Source organism: Eublepharis macularius, chromosome 1, assembly GCF_028583425.1.
Source record: "Eublepharis macularius isolate TG4126 chromosome 1, MPM_Emac_v1.0, whole genome shotgun sequence".
In the NCBI taxonomy this organism is placed as follows: domain Eukaryota; kingdom Metazoa; phylum Chordata; class Lepidosauria; order Squamata; family Eublepharidae; genus Eublepharis; species Eublepharis macularius.
The window spans coordinates 192,137,006-192,159,572 of NC_072790.1; the positions used below are offsets into that span (position 1 = coordinate 192,137,006).

The window sequence follows — 22,567 nt, forward strand, 5'->3', positions numbered from 1 at the left end:
GGGGCGTTCCTTCTACTTCACATTGCAAATGTATGCCAAGACTAAGTAACAGTCCAAATAAAACACTATCTGTATTTATCTTTTATGCATAGCTACACTAAGTTATGAATATTGCATTATTTTTATAAAATGTATATACCAAAGAATGCACTTAGTAATAAAATGTAAAAAAAAAAGAGCCACATAGTCCAAAATGTATTTTGCAACTATTCCTGCCGTCTTTGCATTTTGATATGAAGGCTTCTCTCTTCTTTTATGGTATCTAAAGTGTCATAAACCTACTGCAGCGAGGATAGGAATGGTTGCAGTGGTTAAATGCGGGGGAGGGGGGAGCTGAAATATAACTACTTGGAAATCACTCTCTCCAGTCTAGAAGGCCTGTCACTTTGCAGATGCTGTGTATGCTCAGTGAGAAAGAAAAGAATCTCTCTGCCCAGAAGTTCTTGACTATTAGTGCCCAAGAAGCTAAACAACAATGATTTCAGAGTTCTAGACTTAGCAGCCAGTATTGTCAGGACAACTGCACTAAACACTACAGCATGACAATTCTAAATTGGTTTAAAGAGGCCAGAGTCTGCCTTCATTGTTCATTGACTCTTGTTTCATTGATGGTTAGAAGTACATACAGAAGGTGCCATAGCTATAAGGTAGCTCAAATGTGAGTTTGTTGGCTATTTAGATCTCATGGTGGACTATAAATAATAGTAATAATAAATGTTGCATTTAATTCTATGTCCTAAGTAATACATACATGTGTATAGTTATTTAAGTTGTTGAAACCATATGTCATATGAGAGCCAGTTTGGTGTAGTGGTTAAGAGCTGCAGGACTCTAATCTGGAGAACCGGGTTTAATTCTCCACTCCTCCACTTGAAGCTAGCTGGGTGACCTGGGGTCAGTCACAGCTCTCCAGAGCTCTCTCAGCCCCACCCACCTCATAGGGTGATTGTTGTGGGGAGAATAACAACATACTTTGTAAACCGCTCTGAGTGGGCATTGAAGGGTGGAATATAAATGGAATGTTGTTGTTGTTGTTGCCATCTTGGGCCACCTCTTTTTTATTGGAGACATAGTTCATCATTTGGGTATAAGCAAGCAGTTGGGATGTGGTAGTTTAGATGTTTTTACAACAAAGCAAATAAAACTGAAAGCTCATGTATTTTACTACTAAATTATGGGGTTGTTCCCAGGATGTTCTCCTGTGCATCCCATTTAAACGAGATGGAGCACTTGAGTTCCTTTTAATGAGAACTTTCTAATGGATCATGATCAACCTTAATTAGCAGCAGAGGATTCTCATCTGGATTTTCTCTCTCAGACACCAAAATACCTTTGGGCAACCTTGATATGCTGTTTGTGACTATCAGAAGAAAACCAGGCAGTAATCATTGCAGATGCATATACAAGAAAAATCTGTAGATCCATTACCACATCATCACTCCAGGGTTGGTTGCAATGGCATTTTGGATCAGGGTTGCACCCAGATGGCTGATTTCCCAAAGATACAATAGAATCGGTGCTGGCAAAGCGGGAAAAACAATTCAGAACATGAGCAAGAGACATGAGAATTCAAAAGATATGTGAATGAGTCCTAATTGTCATCACATACAGTAAAATGTATTTAGCACTGGATCATAGGAGATTTGGTCTTGAGCAGAAAATAAGTGGCCAAACACATATCCAACTTGTCCACCTTAACTTGTTGAAAAGCTAAGACTAGTTTGAAAATTCAAGACTAACTAGATGCAGCTGAGAACAAGAATTCTGAAAGGTACCACTTTTCCTGTCACAATAGCAAACTCTCAAAATTCCCACAACTCTCTTGTAAGGAATTAAGCATTGCAAATATCTGTCTTGACCATATGGCGCTACCTTAGAGTGATACTATTGATTTATCAAGGTCAGTATGTCTGCTCTCACTGGCAGTGGTCTCCACAGGTCATTCACCTGACTTGACCCTTTTAACTGAAGATGCCGAGCAGATGCTATGAGCACTAGCATTTCCTGCTATCTGTTTTCTGTTGAGGACCAGAAACTTCCTCTAAAGTGAGATGCCAAAGCCGAGAACTATCAGATTACAGCAATAACTCCTAGTGTATATGTGCGAAGTCCCAAAATCCTTGGGCGCAGCGCTATTTCCCCACCACCCTGGTTACAGTTTTCAACTCGACCTAAAATGATCATCTTCGTGAAAATAAGATTCACCAGACTTCACTTGTAGCGGCAACAATTCTTGTGCCTCCCTTGTTGTTAGGTTTATTGTGGCAGAAGCTTTCCTAGACTAAAGCCCGCTTTATCAGGTGCGTAAAGTGTTAATTCTCAGAAGGTACAAGTGAGTAGAGTTTTCGATTCAACCCCTCAACCTTACAACAAAATGGTGGTGGCTACCTTTGTCGTAAAGTGCCCTTAACAAACATGGCTCCTGTTCTAAGGTTGTTTTGGAGCCTTACTGCTTGTAACGGGCTGTGGCAAAAACAAAACTACAAGTCCCGTTCGCCCGTGCGGTAGCCACGGAAGGAAGCGTGTATGAGGAAGAGACGAGCTGTGTTGGGCGGGAGGAGTCATCGCCTGCTACCGCTCGCTTTGGGTGTATGGAGGGAAAGCTGGGTCCTGAGCGGATGTGGTGAAGAAGCCGGCGACCCCCTGAGATGACCCCTCTGGGGAGTCGGTGTGGGGAGCAAAGAACCTGTCAGGAGTGGCCACATTTGGAGGTAAAGAAAGTGGGCTCGGCTGGGAAGGCTCGTTGGTCCCCCCGGGCGGGGGGGGGGGAGGTACGGCTCCACCAGAATTTGCCTCTCAAGTAAAAGAAAGTGAAAGAGACACTTCTCTACCGGGTTGTTTTTGTCTCCGTGTCCTACTTGTGGGGCTCCCAGAGGCAATTCGCTGGTTCCTGGAACTGGTTGTTTAACAGGGATCTTCATGGTCTAATCCGGCATCGCTCCTCTTACGTTTTGTTACCCGCTAAATCCAATGGAACTTGGTTCTGAATGAGCGTATTTAAGAATTCGTCTGTACGTATTTTACTTCTTTGATGCAACCTCTCGAGTTAGAAATAAGTTCGCTCCTTCTGAAGAAAGGAGGGCTTGGGTTCTTTACGAAGAGAGCAAACAAATGTTTCCCAGGCCCTTTTTAAAAAAAAGTTAATACAGGAAATGTATTTCATTGTTGCGCTTAAAAGGGGTTTATGTTTAACGTGTCAGCAAATGATACAAGAAGAAATTTAATCTAGTGCCTGGAGGACCTACCAAATTTTGACATTGATGTAGTGAAAGGTTTGGTCACTGTTTCACTCATAAGTAAAAAGAAAAATGTAAGCATTGCATTTATCCTTTGGGTTTTATAGTCCAGGCTGTGCCTCATGGAGTCCCTCTGCTTTTGATTGAGATCAGAAGGTCAGTTTGCACAGAAAAATACAAATTTTCAAGCCTAAAAAATACTTCACATGAATAGTATGTTCAGTGTTCAAGGCACTGCATGTACACTGTGTCAGTAAATCTTGCAACAGCCTGCTCAGACAGGCTGTTTATCCCCATGTATAATTTTAAAATCTTTATTACAGCCAATTTATTATAAATTGAAGCCTATGAAGAAGTTGGATACGAAACGGGAGTGAGATTTGAAAATATGCTGGCAAAACCCATTGGCTCATAAACGTAGTGGTTGGCTCTGGTCCTCTCCTTCCATCTTGCTGTAGACCGTAGAAGTCACTTCAATTAACAGCTTACATGAGCAGCAAGGACCTTCAAAATACATGAGAGACTTAAGTTAAACAACGGATATTTACCAGTTTCATTTCAGGATTATTCACCAGTTGGACTGTTCTTTATGTATATATATATTTTTTTATATATATATATATATATATATATATATATATATATATATATATATATATATATATATATATAGCATTTCTATAATCTATAACTAATTATTGATCTATGAAATAGGATGGTTTGATTATTAGGTATATGAATGTGGAGCTGAAGTCTGTTGTATTTTGTATATATATGTATATTTATTGAATACTAATAGCACTTTTGCACTTTAAATTACAAAAAAGTATATAAAAACTATAAGATTCATATGACTTTATTCTAAACCTCCAGGGGAATCTTTGGTTTGGTTAGCAGTTTCAGTATACCCAGAGGAGCCCTATAGGTTACCGTGTTCCCAGAGATCACCTGCAGAGTCTGTATGTGATTGGAAGGCATGAGATCTAAGCAGTGACTCCTGTAGAGATGGGACAGGTGACTACCTCTGCAGGTGGATAATTTTGAACTGATTGTCTGCATCACTCCTTGTATTTGGTCACGCTTAATGCAGAGACACACCAGAATTGTCTGTCCTCCAGAAAGCCTAATTGAAAAGACACATGCCCAGAATCAGGTACATGAACTCATGAAGCTGCCTTACACTGAATCAGCCCATCAGTCCATCAAGATCAGTACTGTCTAGTCAGACTGGCAGCTGCTCTCCAGGGTCTTAACTTGAGGCCTTTAACATCAACTATTACCTGATCCTTTCCACTTATTCTTTCCCAGGAATTGAACTTGGGACCTTCTGTGTGTAAAGCAGATGCTCTGTGACTGAGCCATGGCTCCTCAAGGCAGATGTGTCCATTTAATTTCTCACAGCATATGAGCAGTTATCTCAAGTTATACTAATGTACCCCCAGCAGGTCATTGATGGGTTATAAGTATCTATAATAAATAAATCTTGTGAAATAATCTTCAGAAATTCAAAATGTTATTTCTGACGTCTTTTTAGTAAGTTGTCTTCCTTAGGTGTAAGAAGGTTGAGGTATAATATAGGAAAGTATCTCTCTTACATGACTTAATTCTGTGCTCACTTACTTAGGTGTAAGCCCTACAGAATTCACTCAGACTTAACTTGCAAATGCAAGTTATTAGCTTGTACATAGTTAAAATACCTGGCACACAAGAGCCTGAACTCCTAAAAGATTGATATGATCATCTGGGAATTCAAGACACTTTTCCAGCTCTGTTACTACTTCTTCCTGATACACAGACTATAATTGAATAAAACTGTTTTCTTCCATGAGCATTTTACTTTTGCAGCTAACTTTAGATACATCCTTATTGTTGTAAACTTCTGTTGTAGTTCAGGTATTGAATCAAATTTAACCACCTAATTTATAACTACAGAATATTTTAAAAGTATATTTTGAAAGGATGAGAAAGTCGAAGCAACCCTTGAAAATTCATAGTACTTAAGAAGGACCAGTGGTCCTGTTGCATAGCAGTTAAATTCAAATCCCACTATGGCCATGAGCTCAGTAGGTGGCCTTGAGTAAGCCTTTCAGCCCCAGCTCCTCAGCTGAATTGTGGGGATAATAACAACACTGGCTTTGTTCACCATTCTGAGTGTGGCACTAATCTGTCCAGAAGCACACTGTTGTCATTATCCTGCTTCACATAGTCGTGAACCAGTTGCCATAGATGGCAAATGGCATAGAGGCTAGGGTTGCCAGGTCCCCTCACCATCTGGGTGGGAGGCTGGAGGCCTGACACTTATTTTTTGCTCATGCGTGCTCCTGGGGCCGTGCAATGATGTCAGATCTGGGAGTGACATCATCACGCAGGGCCTCGTGCCACCTCTGGGAGTGCTCCCACACACTGCAGCTGGCTGATTTTGACCCGTTTGGGGCTGAATCAGGCCCATTTGGGGCCTAAATTGGTCCGCTGTAAAGTGCAGGAGCGTTCCAGGGCCCTCCTGGCAGTGCTCCTGCACTCTGCAGCAGGATCCCCCACTCCCACCCTCCACCCCCTGCCCCCACTTACTTGGCCAGCAGGGGAAAAGATGGGGGAACACGCCACCTGGGGCATGCTCCCAGGTGGCGCATTCCCAGGTGGCACGTTTCACAATCTCTCTTTGTTTTTACCATCCTGAATAATTTGGTGGTATCTGCAAACTGGGCTACTACACTGCATGGTCTCAATTTTGTTTTTTATATATATGTAATTTTTTATTTTAAAAAAAAAAGTACAGAAAGAAGGGAGAAAAGGGGACGGAAACTTTAAAGAAAATTTAAGATGCTCATTACAAGGATTATCAAATGCAATAAACATAACTTTTAAAATGCAATTTCCAGTTATATTACATATTCATGCTCAAAAAAAAATTCCTCCTTATTCCACCTCACCGTTGGAATAAGCTATATAATCTGGTTGGTTTAAAACTGAAAAATTATTTAACATTAACTATCAGTTATTAAACATTTAACTGCCTCGTTCCAATTTCAAATTTATGGATGAATTAAATTGCTCTGGTCCCAACACTGAGCTTTTGGGGACCCCACTGCTCGCTTCCCTTCCTTATAGGAACTCATTTAACCAACTTTTCATCAATGAGAGGACCAGACCTCTTATCTCATTATTGCTAAGTTTACTGTAGAGTCTTTGATGAAGAAATTTGTCTAAAGCCTTATGGAAGTCTAAATAAAAAGTACCTACCAGATTGCTCTTGTCCACATGCTTGTTAAACTGCTCAAAGAACTCCAAGAAGCTGGTGAGGCAGGACTTCCCTTTGCAGAAGCTATGTTTATTTTTCCTCAGCATGTTACTCAGTGTGTTTAACAATTGATGGTTGTTGTGGGTTTTCCGGGCTGTATTGCCGTGGTCTTGGCATTGTAGTTCCTGACGTTTCGCCAGCAGCTGTGGCTGGCATCTTCAGAGGTGTAGCACCAAAAGACAGAGATCTCTCAGTGTCACAGTGTGGAAAAGATGTAGGTCATTTGTATCTACTCAGGAGGGGTGGGGTTGAGCTGAGTCATCCTGTAAGAGTTTCCCAGGGTGTGGAATGCTAATGGCGGGAGGCTTCACTGTATCCTGAGGAGGTTCCTTTGCATATGGATTGGTACAGACAAGAATAAAAGAACATGAAAGACACTGCAGACTTGGACAACCTGAAAAATCAGCAGTGGCTGAACATAGCCTAACGCAAACAGGGCACAGTATCCTATTCCAGGACACCAAAATACTGGACAACACTTCCAACTACTTTGTCAGACTGCACAGGGAAGCCATTGAAATTCACAAGCATAAGCAAAACTTCAACAGGAAAGAAGAAACCTTAAGAATGAACAGAGCATGGTTTCCAGTTCTGAAAAACACCAGGCTAACAAAACATTCTATCCCCGACAATAGCCCTGCAGAGAAGATTAGCACATCAAGTACCAATCCATATGCAAAGGAACCTCCTCAGGATACAGTGAAGCCTCCCGCCATTAGCATTCCACACCCTGGGAAACTCTTACAGGATGACTCAGCTCAACCCCACCCCTCCTGAGTAGATATAAATGACCTGCCAACATCTTTTCCACACTGTGACACTGAGAGATCTCTGTCTTTTGGTGCTACACCTCTGAAGATGCCAGCCACAGCTGCTGGCGAAACGTCAGGAACTACAATGCCAAGACCACGGCAATACAGCCCGGAAAACCCACAACAACCATCGTTCTCCGGCCGTGAAAGCCTTCGACAATACATGTTTAACAATTGTCTCTTTAATACCAGTTTCCGTGAATTTACCTAGAACCAATGTTAGGCTAACTGGCCTGTAATTTCCTGGATCCCTTCTGGACCCATTTTTAAAAACTGAAGTGACATTTGCTATTTTCTGATCATCCAGCAGAGAGGCCAGTTTTAATGGCAGGTTACATATGATTGTTAGTAGATCAACAATTTCATACTAGAATTCTTTAAGAACCTTTGGGTTTATGCCATCTGGGCCTGTAGACTTACAAGATTTCAGTCTGCTCAGTAATCCTAGAACTTCATTTCCTCAGTTTGACTCCGTTGTTCAGACACGCTTCCCCCAAACAGTGGCTGTAATGTGGACACGTGCCCCACATTTTCCACAGTGAAAATAGATACAGAAAATGTATTCAGTTTCTCTGCTCTCTTCCCGTCTTCCTTAAGCAATCATTTTATTCCTTTGTCATCCAAAGGCCCGGTCACCTACCTAGCAGGTTTCCTGCTTCTGAATCAATGCTTATTGGTTTTTTTGGCTATCCACTCTTCAAATTCTCTTTTTGGTTGCCTTATTGTCAACTTAGATTTTTAATTTGGACAACTGGGTTTGGTTCCTCACTCCTCCACTTGAAGAAAGCTGGGTGACCTTGGGTGATTGTCATGAGGATAATAATAACAAACTTTGTAAACTGCTCTGAGTGTGGCATTAAGTTGTCCTGAAGGGTAGTATATAAATTGAATGGTGTTGTTGTTGTTGTTCTACCTAAGCCTCAATCAGTGTAGTTTTAAAAAGTTTCCAGACATCCTGGAGGAACTTGACTCTCTTAATTCTCCATTTTATCTTTCTTTTGACTAATGCCTTCATTTTAGCAAAGTTCCTGCTTTTGAAATCAAAGGTGATTGTTCTAGCCTTTGGGGGCAAATTTATGTTGACTTGAATGCTGAACTTAATAGTATTATGGTCACGGTTCCCAGTTGGTGCAACATTTACATCTTGTACCAGATCTTGAGCCCCACTCAGAATCAAGTCCAGAGTTGCTACATCTCTACTTGCCTCTGTAACCAACTATTCTAGTGCACAGTCATTTATCAATGACGCATTTATGTTCAGTCAGTGTGAGGGTAGTTGAAGTCACCGGGTATTACAACATTCTTTCCTTTAGTTGCTACCCTTATTTCCCTCTATCTGGAATTCAGCTGCCTGGTTTTGGTAAGGGGGAAAGATAGTACACACCTCTTTTAGGGACCACGGCTCGTCAGAAATGGGCTCTGACGAACCACCAGTTCGCAAACTACGAACTGGTCTGGTTCATCACAAACTTTGGTTCATATTTCAGTTTGTTCCCATCTCTACTGCTGACTCTTCCTCCACACTAGCTAGCAGCCTATCTAAACAATATGTGAAGTCCGCAGTCTTTGTATCTGGCAGGCAAGTCACCATGCGGTATATAGACTTGGAAATAATGTGAATTGGAATCAAGGAAATTGGGCAGCTTTTTTGCTTCATTGTCTGCAGTACTGTTGAATGTCATTATATTGTAAATCTGTATATGCATCAGTATTAACAGCTTTTTAATTAGAAGCTAGTATTCTAGAATATTTATTTCCTTGTGGTTCAAGAAGGCTTACAATAATAGATTTAAAACATTTACAGTTAAAATCAAAATAAAATAATCTCCAAATTCCTCACTCCCCCACTTAAAAGATGCCTGTCATTCAAACCCACTCAAAAGTCCTGACAGTCTAGAGGTGTGCACCAAAAAATTTGAGGGAAATCCAGATTCTGTATTCTGGGGTCCCAAAGATTAAGAATTCTGGGAATAACAAACCGATTCTCTAATTCGGTTCAGCTATATAGGAGAAATTCGGTAAAATTTTGCCATTATTCCCTTTGGGAAAATCAATCCTGGGAGCTGGGGTGGGGGACATCATTTTTCAAGTACACTTCACCAAATTGGCAGGAAACCTACTCCTGTCTGACCTCTAAAGACACTCCTCCCCTCCAATTTTGGCAAAATTGGACCCTGGGGGCCAATTCTGTGGGCCCCCAAAGAAGGTGCCCCCAGCTACTCCATTGTTTCCTATGGAAAAAAAGTCAAAGCTGTCTCCTGCAGAAACACAGTGGGCCCAGGCTGCCATGGCCAAGGCGAATGGCCTACAGAGCGACGCGCGCTACAATGCACACTGTCTTTAGTTTGGATAAATATCCAACTGTTCTCTTTAAATATCTGTTTCAAATCATGCTGTTCTGCAGTGTCTCCCACATCTGTAAAAAGAACTTTAAAAGGCCTCCTTTTTCAAAGTGGCTTCAACTATTGCTTATGCAAACATCATCATTTGGCTGTTTGGTCTCTTCTGTATTTAGCTGGTGATGGTTGTTTATAGCATTGGAGTATAGAAGTAGTGTGCAGATTGTAGGCAAAAATACAAGATGTGTAAGTTTCTTACACAAATTACTGCTAACAAACTACAAATGAGACTGCTGGTGTGTGATGTTCAAAGTTGCTTCATTATGAAGGTGTTGGGTCCATGCAGAAAGACTATACTATACATTTTGTGATCTCACAAGCAAGAAGCTTTACTGATGTTTCTTTGTTTCTAGGTATCCCATGCTGTCCCGTCCTTTACAGAGGCTGGGCAGAGATTGGGCTGCCCATTGGAATCTGGCTCAAAGACTCTTCCAGAATGGTCAGACATATAAGTGCTGGAAGTGGACTGAGTACTGTTCTTGGGCTTGGTGCTCACACTTGAACTCTCAAGAGTCCCTGGTAAGCTGGAAACTTTCTTTGTTCTGGAACAGACAGCCTCACAATCACATACAAAAGTGTTCCATTCATCTCAGTCCTGCTAACATGAAATCTGAAGGAGATGAGCCAACTTCAAAACGAAGGAGATATAGTGAGGACAGGGACATTAGCTGCAGTCCTGATGAGCAACTGAGTACCACTTTTCCAAATGAAACTTCACTGCTTTCTAATGAACCTCAACATGAAGAAGAAAGCCTTCCAAAACCAAGAGGTAATGTGACAGTTTTACTGTCTCAGTAAATTCTGCATAATATTAAAGTCTGTGTTACCCACCAGGGTATAAGGAACCAGTGTGATGAGTAGTACAGCCAGTACAGAGCTGTAATAGGCTTACCATTTACCCACTGAGGGAGACAACCTCCTGGCAAAAGGACCCTCCCACCTACACGTACATTTCAGCCAGCTAGAGGACTGTGGGGAAGTGAAAATGTCACACAATGCATCCACATCACTTCCCAGTGAAAACTGTTCTACCAAGTGGGTTTTTTAACCTTTTTAAACCAGTTTTACCATAGAGTTTTGGGAGCAGTTTAGAGCGTTAACTGTTGCTCTGATGTCACATCTGCATTTTCACTTGTAAGTGATGTCGACACATCACATGGTGTTGGTTCCACCACTTGCTCTACATCTGAAGCTCTCGAGGATGCCAGGTAGTAACCTGGCAACCATAGTTGTAGATACAGAGCTAATTTCATGGCTTATTTATTTATTTATTTCTTCCATTCATAACTTTCCTTTCTCATTGAGCCTTAAAAGTAGATAATATAAGGAATAGTGGAACCCAAGGCGTTTTGTGATCTTCTGGCTCTCCCTGTTTCTCAGCCTAACCTCCTTCACAGAATTATAGTGAAAACAAAATGGGAGATAATATGCACACCCACTCAAACTACTTTGAGGAAGATAGGATACAAATACATTTCTCTGACTTCACTGTCTATGGCAGTGATAGTAGTGGTTCAGGAGCCCTGTGTGGCTGTTCTGAGCATCATTCCCCAATGTGGCACTTCTCCAATGTTTCAGCAAAGTGAGCAAGGCCCTTGCCCATTGAATCTTGTGATTGGTAGGTGGTAGCCACCTTGAAACAGCTGCCATCAGAAGAACACATAAGCCTTACTGAATGCACCTGGCCTCATGCCAGGCATAAAGATAGATGTGGCTCTTTTGGCTGATGGTAATTGTAAATGTGGTCTGCATACCACAGAGAGAGTACCACTGGTCTTTAGTGAATTCTGTTGAGTCAAGCACACACACTAAACTCGGTGGTGGCTAACATTTTGGGCAAGTTGGATCCAGGAGTGTTACGCTAGTGGACATAACAATACACAAATAGCTGTAACCCCCAGTGCAGGTCTGTCTTGGGTAGAAGGAGCAACTGGCAGAACGGCATGGGGGAGAGACAGAAGCACTGCAGAATTCTAGATGCCTATACCTTTAGTTGGTTACCCTCGCTTTGTGAATAAGGCCTTATAAGTATCAAGAGTATTGTTGGTTATTTATGCAGAATGGTAGATTGTTAAAATATGTGTGGTGTTTTCATATTCATTGTTTAGGGTCCTTTTTTGTTTTCAGCATTTTTATACAGGTCATTCATGCTTTACGTTTTCTTACTGCACTCTCAGTTAGAGAAAATAATTATCTGAACAGAATGTAAATTCTCAGGTCAATAGTATTAATGCCAACATATTTTTTTCTTTCCGATTATTGTTTCAGCAGATGTGATCAAAAGATCCTGGGAATATTTTTGCCAGCAGAGTAAAAAAATGAAGATCCTTGAAGAAGATAAGCAGATCAGCCAGGATAATAAAGACCTGCAGGAAAAGTTTGATTTTACTGTGATGTCATACAACATCCTTTCCCAGGATCTGTTAGAAGACAACTCCCACCTGTATAAACACTGCAGACACCAAATACTATCTTGGAACTATCGGTTTCCCAACATTCTCTCAGACATCAAACAGCTGGATGCAGATGTAAGTGGAAAGCTGCCCCACAGCTTTCACTAAGAAAGCAATTTATGCCTAGCAGGGTGTCTCTGATACAGATTGTAAGCAGTTGCAGCTCTGTTTCACTTAGGATATTTTTAGGTGTACATAGTATAGTGTTAACAGTGAGTGATATACACATTTTTGACCATACATGTTGTATCATCACTCTTTCTATAATAGCAAAGAGTCCGCAGTCTGTTAGTAGGACATGGAAATGAGCCCATGCTAAATGTCAGTAGTTCTCACTCACTGAAAACTGTGGGTCTTAGAAATGCTCCTATATGGTTGATAGGTGTATTTTTCCTCCTCAGGTACTTTGTTTGCAAGAGGTCCAAGAAGACCATTATGGAGCAGAAATCAAGCCCAGTTTGGAAGCCTTGGGTATAACATATCTTTTAAACATGTTACTTATTATAAGTCAATTGTAGTTAGAGTATAATTGAGGAAGATTATTTTAAGGTGCCTAAATGAGCTCAAATTCCAAGAGGGGGGAAAAAAATATCCTAAAGTATCAACAAGTATACTGTGGCACAAGTTTCCTTTACTTCAAGCTGGGTATGAAAAGTTTATCTGAGAATGGTGCCAAATCAGAACTAACCTAAGGGTCGCTTTGCTATGTTTTTGTGTGGGGTGTGTCGGAGTGTCAAAAAGGGGGCCTTGTGTCTGATGTTAATAGTGCGTACATGTTTCAGTTTAAAAGGCACTAGACAAATTCATGGATGGAAAGTCTGTCAACAGTGACTATAGTTGTGATGGCTAAATGGAAACTCCATGCTTGGAGGCTCCTGAGTGCCCGTTGCTGGAGAGCAGCAGCTGACCTGCTATTGAGCTTCCCAGAGGCATTTGTTGGCCACTATGGAAGATAACATACTGGACTAAATGGACCTTTGGTCTGATCTAGCAAGGCTATTCTTGTGTTCTCGGTATAGTTTGTTTCTATTTGCTGAGCAGCACAGAAGTTTCCCCTTCCAAGCCACCCAGGGCATGAAGTAGCCAACAGCCTGTCACGGTGATGGTTCTCGTCACTTAGAAGTTCTTAGTTTGAATACCTTTCCTTTGCATTACTGCTTGTAATTAGATGTCTTACAATTGTCTCAATGGCTAAAGGACCGGCTTGCCATCCAGCCTTAACTGGGAAGCTCAAGTAGATTTGGATCTTCTTTGTTTGAGAGGGTGTCAGATATTAGTGTGTATGGGAAGGTGTTAGCCAAAATATCCTGTCGTGGCAGCTTGTGGCTGGTCTTTATTCTCTTGCACGTCTGCCATTTTGAATCATACCTTGAAAACTGAAGCTCAGGTAAGTTATTTGAAGGACCTCAATCTATCCAACATCCCAGTTAGATGGTGGAGAATATTTATGACCTGTCAATGCTGTGTAAATTCTGGTTTTTCCTTTTAAAACTTCTGATTAAAATTCAGTGCCAGAATTTTCATAATATTCTGATGGCTCATATCCATTCTTTGCTTCTCCACTCAGCCACTTGGGCCTTTTCTCTCTCTCCTTTTTTCCCTCCTTAAGTAGGAGTCTTATAAATAAAGTGCTCTGGTCTCCTCAAGAGCCAGATAAATATGTTCTGTATACATGAAATACCAGGTGGTATTCTTACAGGGCCTGGGGTCAAGGAGAGGTGGCTTTGGAAGCACAGGAGTTTAGACTGAAGTCATTATTCACTTTCCCAGAAGTTCAAGTGCAGCACATGTCATACTTGGCAGAAAATAACAGTTTTAATATGATACCTGATTCTGTTGCAAATTAAGTAGAAGTCATGGACAGCATTCTTATTGACAACTTTTTTTTTCTTTAAAAGAGAACTGTTTAACTTTTTAAACACATCTGGGAATTGCAAGGCATTTTGTGAATCCTCTTTGGAAGTCACAGCAACCGTTGGCCCAGGCAATCAATGATGCCAGTTGAGAGGCTCAGCAGTCCTTGAAATCAGTCAGACTGAATCTTGAAATCCTCTTATACAGGCTACCACTGCGAATACAAGATGAGGACAGGAAGGAAACCTGATGGCTGTGCTATTTGCTTCAAGACCTCCAAGTTTAGCCTGCTCTCTTCAAACCCAGTGGAATTCTTCCGCCGCAATATCCCTCTGTTGGACCGAGATAACGTGGGGTTGGTTGTGCTCCTGCAGCCTCGGTTTCACTGTAAGGCCACTGCAGCTATATGTGTGGCCAACACGCATCTGCTATACAACCCAAGACGAGGGGACATTAAGTTAACCCAGCTAGCAATGCTGCTGGCCGAAATTACCAACCTAGCCATTCAAGAAGATGGACGTTTCTGTCCCCTTGTCCTCTGTGGTGACTTTAACTCTGTCCCTCACTCTCCACTGTACAATTTCTTAAGAGAAGGAAAACTGAACTATGAAGGACTGCCTATAGGGAAAGTAGGTATCAGTTTGTTAAGGGTTGGCTGGTTGACTGCACAATTTTTGAACCAGGTGCCTCTCATCCTGTTACTAATATTATGAAGCTTCCTTGAGCTGAAATTTCATGCTGAAATGTGTTATTTAGTCCAAACTCCAAAGCCAGAGGGATGCAGTTCAGTAGCTGTGTTCCAGGGAACCCTGAGTTCCCTTGGAATCTTACTGCTGATTCTTCAATGAGAAGATCAGTAATGACAGACAAGCTCCCCGATAAGTCTGTTGTCCACCTCTGTTAATTTTCAATATGCAGCTGATGTATGGTGCTTGGTGTGTTCTAGGAATGCTTTGTGTGTTTTAGAACATGGCCTCCAATCTGTGGCAGATGGTCAAGAGTTCCACAGTAGACAAGATGATATAAAAATTCTTCCCCAAAACAGAAAGTTTGGAAACCATTGATGTAATGGATAGAATGTTGAGCTTAGGGCCAGAGACACCTTGGTTCAAATCCCCACCCAGATATGATGCTTTCTGGGTGACTTTGGTCCCTGAAGGATCTGAATTGGAAAAGGGCAGTTTAACATTCACAAGTGATCTGGATCCATGGATGATATGTAAGATTGCCAAGTGGCAGGTTACCCCTGTTTATTTACGATGATGATATCCCAAACTGGCTGTGAAGAGCTCCAAAACAATCTCTCCAACTTGAGTGACTGGAGCTCAGCAAAGTAGTCTAGGTTTAAGATAAGGCAGCAGTGAATGTTGAACCCCTTCTGGAAACATATGCATGTCTTGGTGGTTGTTATTTGTTTAAGGTATCTGGACAGGAACAGTCTCATAAGGGCAAAAGGATACTCTCAATTCCCATTTGGCCTCAAAGCCTTGGCATCTCTCAGGACTGCATGTATGAGGAACAACAGAAGCAACGAGAAAAAGAAAGAGGTAATTTCCTGTACAAATAAACAGTGTCCTCTGAAAATACCATTCACAGCCCCGAAATATTTACCAAGTAAGATTCCGAGCCGAAGACACACAAACATATCAGTGGCCTGAGTTTTCTTAGATAGTAACAGGGTCCTTAACTGTAAATTAACTGTAGCCAACAGAGATTCTTATTTCCTTCCATTCAATGGCATATCAGCTCTGGGCATGTGAATAAGCCACAGCCATAGCACTCAGTGTGTTTTCTTGTGGAGCTGCTATCCATATTCTTGAAGAAGGAAAAATAAGAAATGAATTGGAAAGTTCTCCACCATGACCCCCAGGGCATGTCTGCTTAGCTCAAAACAGAGAGCTCCAAACATCTTTTAAAAAGACATCAGGACTGCCATTTATTGGCAGTAAACTATATAGCCCTTCCCTTTATAGTCATGCTGTCAACTCTTATGTTTAGGGGCTAGTAGTGACCAACACTTGTTGGAGCAATGACTTCTAAAAAATTTTTTTACATGTATGGTTACTGTTCAAACAATACTTTGTAGGGATAATCTGCATACAATAAACATTTCAAGAAAACGGAAAATAACTTTTATAATGTTTAAATTTTGTCTGCATGTGTGCTTTCAGTCTTGTCTTTTAATGATTTTGTTCCTTTGGACATTGGCTCAGTTTGGTTTCTCCATTTTCCAGAGAGAGAAGAGACTAAAGAAACCACATTGGAGGCTTCAGAGGAGATTATGATAGTAGCACAAAGGTATATTTTGGAATGTGGGTGATTGAAGTCTGCAGGCAAGCTGACAGTCAAGCAATTCTTCCTGTGTGTTTATGTTGCATTAGGCTTGTTTAAATGAGGAGGCTACATGTTCTCTTTATAATTAAATGTATCTTAACTTTGGCTTGTAGAAACATAGGTAGCACATTTGGTGTTATCTAATATAACTCTTTCACATGAAAAGAGGATTTGTTAAGCCAGTCTAGAGTTGCTTTACTGAAGGTGAGAGAACATGCAAAGCACTTCTTAATGAATGGCTTTAAAAGATAAGGGGGGGATCATGAGGATGGAAGTTGAAGAGTTGTGAGCAGCCCTCTGCTTGTGCAACAGATCTTTCCTCCTTATGTGCTGCAAAAAAGCTTTTCCTGAAGGTTGGGATCCCCAGGAGCAGCATGGGATGTGGCACAGCCAACCCCTGGCCGCACCAGCCAAGCGCCTTCTGCTAGCACAGATCAAAACCAGAAAAGACAGGACTGATGGCTAATTGGAAATTCAGTGTTCAGGGGCATATACCTCTAAGTGCCAGTAGCTGAAGGCAAACAGTGGAGAAAGCTGTTGCCTTCACACACGCACAGCCTACTTACCTAAGTACATTCTGTTCTCGTTTTGAATAGAGCACTTAGGGAGGTCAGCTATGGCCTAAGAGAGTTTCCCAGACATACCACATCTGAGATAAGGAGGCCCACTGTGAGTGCCTTCCTTAAGTATCCCCAGAAACTTGGAGGTAATGATGCCAGCCTAAGTCATGGAGGAACTCATCTCCCCTGTTCACCAGCTGAAATTAAGAAATCCTCATAGTTGAGGAACTCTTCATCATAGCTGGGTTTTGAGGACAGAAACTTTTCTGGAGTGGACTTTTGGATCCAAGATCACCTGGGTACTATTGATTCAAGTAGGCTGTGGAACTTTCCACCATAGCTATTTTTAAATTGTCTCTACTACCATGAAACCTTAATAACAGGTACACATTTTGATAATTTTGTCATACAAAAGTTTGTACATTACATTGTTCCTCATATTCCAGTATTTCTGTTTTGTGTTAAAATTTGAGACACAGAATCTGTTTCCTGAGATAAATATGTGGAGAAGCAAAGGAACTGAAGGAGCAGTCAAGGGAAACCACAATAAGAATCCTTTTGCTTGTTTTTCTAGTAACCCATTACTTTTTTTCTGATGTGGAGGAACAACTGAGCCTGTATCAACCTGTGTTAACATGACCTCTCCTGTAATTCTCTTTAGCATCAGACACTAATGCCTCTAAAATGTTTTTCCCACTTAGGTTACCTACATATTTACACCACAGTTTTCAGTTGTCTTCGGCCTACTCTCATTATTTGTCTGATAGTGGAGTCCCAGAGGTAACAACCTGCCACTCAAGAGGAGCAGTTACTGTGGATTACATCTTCTATTCTGCAGCAAGAGATGACATGTCTCAGCAACCAGGTGATGAAATCTAGTACAACTGTCTGAGAACTATATCCTCGCCTCATCTACCAAATAGAAACCAATATCCAGTATGCTAATATCCCTTTCAAAGCACCCATATATAAAACACTCAGCTGTTGGTGGCAACCAGATTTTTTAATTCCATTATGAGGCACAATGGGAAAAGGATAAGTTGATTCACACACTAGCCCTTTCCTGTCTGATGCTTGCTGACTGAACAAAAAGCTACTTCCGCACCCAAGACACTAGTTTTTAATAAGGCTACATTCCTAGTCCATCAAGCGGCAGCTTTGTACCGATAATTCTACATCTGCATCTTTCTCTGACAGATGTCTTCAGATCCATTGTCCTTTACATGATGACTCCCTTCCTTGGATAATTTGGTTTTAAGGTTGCCAACTAGCCACATGGACAATACACAGCCTGGTGTGTTCACATGTCTTTAATAGTAGCTTGATCTGGCATGGAGATAAACATCATCCTCCATTAAGCTTATAAGAGAGCCCTGCTGGATCAGACCAGTAGTCCATTTAGTCCAGCATTTTCACGCAATGGCCCACCAGTTGTCCTGAAGGGCCAACAGGCAAGGCGCAAAGGCCAAGGCATTCCCTGATGTTGCCTCCTAGCCCTGGTATTCAGAGGATTGGTGTCTCTGAATATGGCAGTTTCCTTCATTCACCTACTTAGTTGTCCTGGACGGACCTATCCTCCATGAATCTGTATTTACTTTTGTCTGTCCTGAACCTATTGCTCATCAACTTCTGGATGCCCCCGAGTTCTAATATTATAAGAAAGGGAGAAAAAGCTCCCTCTCCCCATTTTCTCCACCCCATGCTTAACTGTATAAATATCTATAAAATCTATCCCTTAGTCATCTCTTGTCTAAACTGAAAAAGTCTCTCCAGCTTTTCCTTATAAGAAAGGTACTGCAACCCCTTCTGTTTTTTCCAGTTCTGCAATGTGCTTTTTGAAATATGACAACCAGAACTGTACACAAAATCAAAAAGAGTCCAGTAGCACCTTTAAGACTAACCAATTTTATTGTAGCATAAGCTTTCGAGAATCAAGTTCTCTTCATCAGATGCAGTTCGGATCATGCATCTGATGAAGAGAACTTGATTCTCGAAAGCTTATGCTACAATAAAATTGGTTAGTCTTAAAGGTGCTACTGGACTCTTTTTGATTTTGCTACTACAGACTAACACGGCTAACTCCTCTAGAACTGTACACAGTATTTCAAATGAGGCCGCACCATAGCTCTGTACAGAGGTATTACAATATGGGCCACTTTATTTTCAATCCTTTTCCTAATAATCCCCAGCATAGAGTTTACTGCTGCCACCCACTGAGTCACCATTTCCATCAAACTTTCAACTCCAACCCCACTACCTTTTCCTCTCAGTCTCAACCAGTTGAGACCCCATCAGCAGATATTTGAAACTTTTTTTGTTCCAATATGCATCGCCTTTTTCATGTCAACCTGCTGTTAAGGTCAAACCAGCAATGACCAGAAATAAAAAGTTGGCAACTTTTTCCTGAAAAATGGCTTTATGAAACTTGAATGTTCCCTTTTTTTATGTGCATTTCATGTGTTCCAGATGAGAGGAACAAGTTAAACTCTTTTTTTTAAACTAGCCTGGTGATAGCAATTCCAGCGAAACTCACCAGATGGTGCCAGAATGTCAAGTTCCTTCAAACAGACATTCTTCTTGGTGTGTGTGTGCATGCGCGCACGCGCTGAAGCAAGAGGCGCTTGGGACTATTTTTCTGGTCCTACAGAGTGTGTGACCTGTTCTTCATAGGCTGTTTGCCCTGGGTTCTGTGCTGTTGAGAAGAAGGCTTTTTCCCCACACCATAGCAGTCCATTTATGCAGCTCAAGGTTTTTTATTGAGGGGTTTTCTGTCCTCTTTCTCAAACCTGCTTGGCTGCAAAGTTTTGGGAGAGATCATAGCAAAGCCTGCATGGCTGCTGTCTAGGCAAGAAATTTCTGATTTTCCCCATCCTGCCCACCAATTACCAATTTTCATATTTTTTTAAAAAAACTCTAAGTATTTAGCCCTTTTTTGAACCCAAAGTTGCCTTACCCCTGCTATTTCTGCAACCAAAGGGGCTAGAGAGTTACTTTTTAAAATGAAAACTGGAAATCCAGAGAACCTGATGGAACCTTGGAACAATATTAAATTGCTGATTTAAAAAAAAAACCGAAAAAACCCCAGAAGTATGGTGGAGCGTGGCCAGTGCCAAGGTACTGGAGCAGGCAAAATATGGAGAACCTGGACCCATTGGATAATGAGCATGTTTCATGCTGTAAATGCTTCAGCATTATAAAACTCAGCAGCAATATGTTAAATCAGTTCGGCTTTCACCCTTGGCAATAGACTCTGAAGTGGACTTAGGCATACCCCTTCTCTTTCTCTTGGAAGATGTGCACATGCCTGAGATCCATTCTAGTCTTCTAGAATGCAGAGCTTGAACAGATTAGAAACGATGATCAGCTGCTAATTTAAAAAAAAATAGCACTATGATACTGTATATTCAGGTAGGAGTTTTGTTTCAATTGTGATGTATTTGCATTTATGTAACACTGTTCATAATAACCCAAGTACTTTTTTCCCACAGAAGCTGAGCATATTTTTGATGGAGGCCTGAAGCTTTTAGGTAGATTATCGCTTGTAACAGAGAAAGATCTGTGGCTGGTTAATGGACTTCCTAATGAAACCAGCTCCTCTGACCATCTCCCTCTCCTTGCCAAGTTCAGGCTGGAAGAATAATACTCAAATAATTGACTGGTCTCTGTCCTTTCTCCCCCCCCCCCCCCTGTTTTGGTCTTTTGCTTCATTCAACAGTGGTAGAAAAAACTGAATAGTATGTCTCACTCATAGTTTTGTGTTTGTGGTTTTTTTAAAGCTTTTGTAAATTATTGGAGCTGTTCAGGTAAATCATAGTTATACATTTTTAATAATGGGAAAATATTGTGCTGTATTTTTTTAAATGTCACTGCTTTTCACAGAAATGGTATAAAGTGCTTTTTAAAATACAAATAAGTTTGTAGTGTAATGGGGAACCTTCTCTGTCCTTCCTGTAGAGTTTTCCAAAGTATTTTGTAAGGTTTGTATTGGGCTCAAAATACCTTTCCATGTATCTATTTTCCTAGTCTTCCAAGAGGTGTGGGTTGCAATATATCCCTGCTTCCCTTCATCCTCTCAGTAGCCCAGTGAGGTGGATTAAACTATGAGCACTTTGCCAAGGAGACAGAGTCAGTGTGTTACAGTAGTCAAATTGTCTAAAGCTTGGAAAAGACGAGGCTTGAAGCTCACTGGGTAACTTTAAGGTAATCACTGTCTCTTAGTCCAACTTTTTTCACAGAATTATTGAGGGGATAAAATGAGGAACTATATATGCTTTCCCTGGGTTCTTTGGAGGAAGGGTGGGATAAAAACAAAGTTGGCCAGAGTCACTTTGTAAGGATCAGGTTTCATGCTGGTCCAGTACTGTCTGATCCTGACCATGTTGTTCACTCTGCCACTGAGCCAGAGCTCCTCCTTCAGCTACTTAGGTTCTTGGAAGTCAATGAATAGAGCAGGGTCCCCAACTTTTTTTTTAATCCTATGGAATTCTGACTCAGAGTGGTGGGTGCAACCACAAAATGGCTGCAGCAGGAGGTGGAACCAACCACAAAATGGCTGCTGCAGAAGGTGGAGCCACACACCCAGAGGAAGTCCAAGTGCAGGGAATAAGATTGGCTGTGCAATGTTATTTTAATCTGCACATCCAATCAGATCTCAGTGGCCAATGAGAAGCTCTGCTAACCAACAGCCCTACCTAGCCCCACCCACTTTATGAAAACATTTGGTGGGTACCATGGGCACATGTAGATTACATTAAGAGTCCTACATTTTTTTGTCAATCAGATAAGAGTATTTCTTTAAGAAGAGCTAAGATCTGCTAATTAACTGTATTTGAGCAAGTAATAAGGTATTCCTGAAACCACCTTCATATGTGGAAGTTGCTTAAAATAACATACCCCACACCCTGCATTTTTGTAGATGAACAGATGGAAAAAAATGTAAGTTAAACTGTCTAAATATAGTTATACTTAAAAAAACCTGTTCCTGCTAATGACTTGATACAACACACAAAACAAGCAGCACCCTTGGTTACAACTTGTTCTTAGTTACAAAGAGCACAGTCTACAGTGAAGCACCATATAGATGGGTTTTACCTAGAGGTACCATATCCTGGCATTGCTTCTGTTCATTTAACGGGGGTTTGTGTCACATCTGAGAAGGCATGGGCTCTAGCAGCAGAAAATCTGACAGCCATAGTAGGGGGGATTAGAAATATTGGCTGGTTGAGGAATACAGATTGCATGCAGGTTCAGATCATCCTTTAGGTTATAAAATCCAACTGTTCTTGGTGGAGAACTTCGATACCATTATTTTTTTTTAAGTGCAAACTGCCCTGTCCTTTCAAAGCTGCATTTTGGTATCTCAAATATTTTTAGCCCATCCCAAACGATACACATATTTGATTGGTTGGAAATCTACTCATCATCAGTTGTGCGTAAAAGAGAAATGAAACACGGGAGCACTGACCCTGACATGGGGAGGAGCTATTTCAGATCCAGTACACCAAAGAGAATGTTTGACCATTTCGGAATAGCTTCCTCAGATTAATGGGTTTTTAACCACTGAGGAAAATGGTGTGACAATAATAAGCAGACATGGAGTTGTAAACAAAGCGTGATTGTAG

The 22,567-nt window shown here is 41.2% G+C and overlaps 1 protein-coding gene across 4 annotated transcripts; it reads left to right on the forward strand.

The window, feature by feature from the left end:
• Positions 1-2,561: 2,561 nt before the first annotated feature.
• Positions 2,562-20,696, forward strand: ANGEL2 (angel homolog 2). Of its 4 annotated transcripts, none has more exons than XM_054988780.1 (9): positions 2,562-2,711; positions 10,099-10,514; positions 12,014-12,273; positions 12,600-12,669; positions 14,260-14,681; positions 15,473-15,599; positions 16,287-16,350; positions 17,648-17,811; positions 20,435-20,696. In XM_054988780.1, exons 2-9 carry the CDS (start codon positions 10,106-10,108, stop codon positions 20,584-20,586), a joined length of 1,668 nt encoding a protein of 555 aa, XP_054844755.1. In that variant the 5' UTR covers positions 2,562-2,711; positions 10,099-10,105; the 3' UTR covers positions 20,587-20,696. The 4 variants fall into 4 exon arrangements, with proteins under 4 accessions (XP_054844755.1, XP_054844765.1, XP_054844774.1 ...); XM_054988790.1 differs by having other exon boundaries at positions 12,017-12,273; XM_054988799.1 differs by lacking the exon at positions 2,562-2,711 and having other exon boundaries at positions 10,145-10,264; positions 12,017-12,273.
• Positions 20,697-22,567: the final 1,871 nt, after the last annotated feature.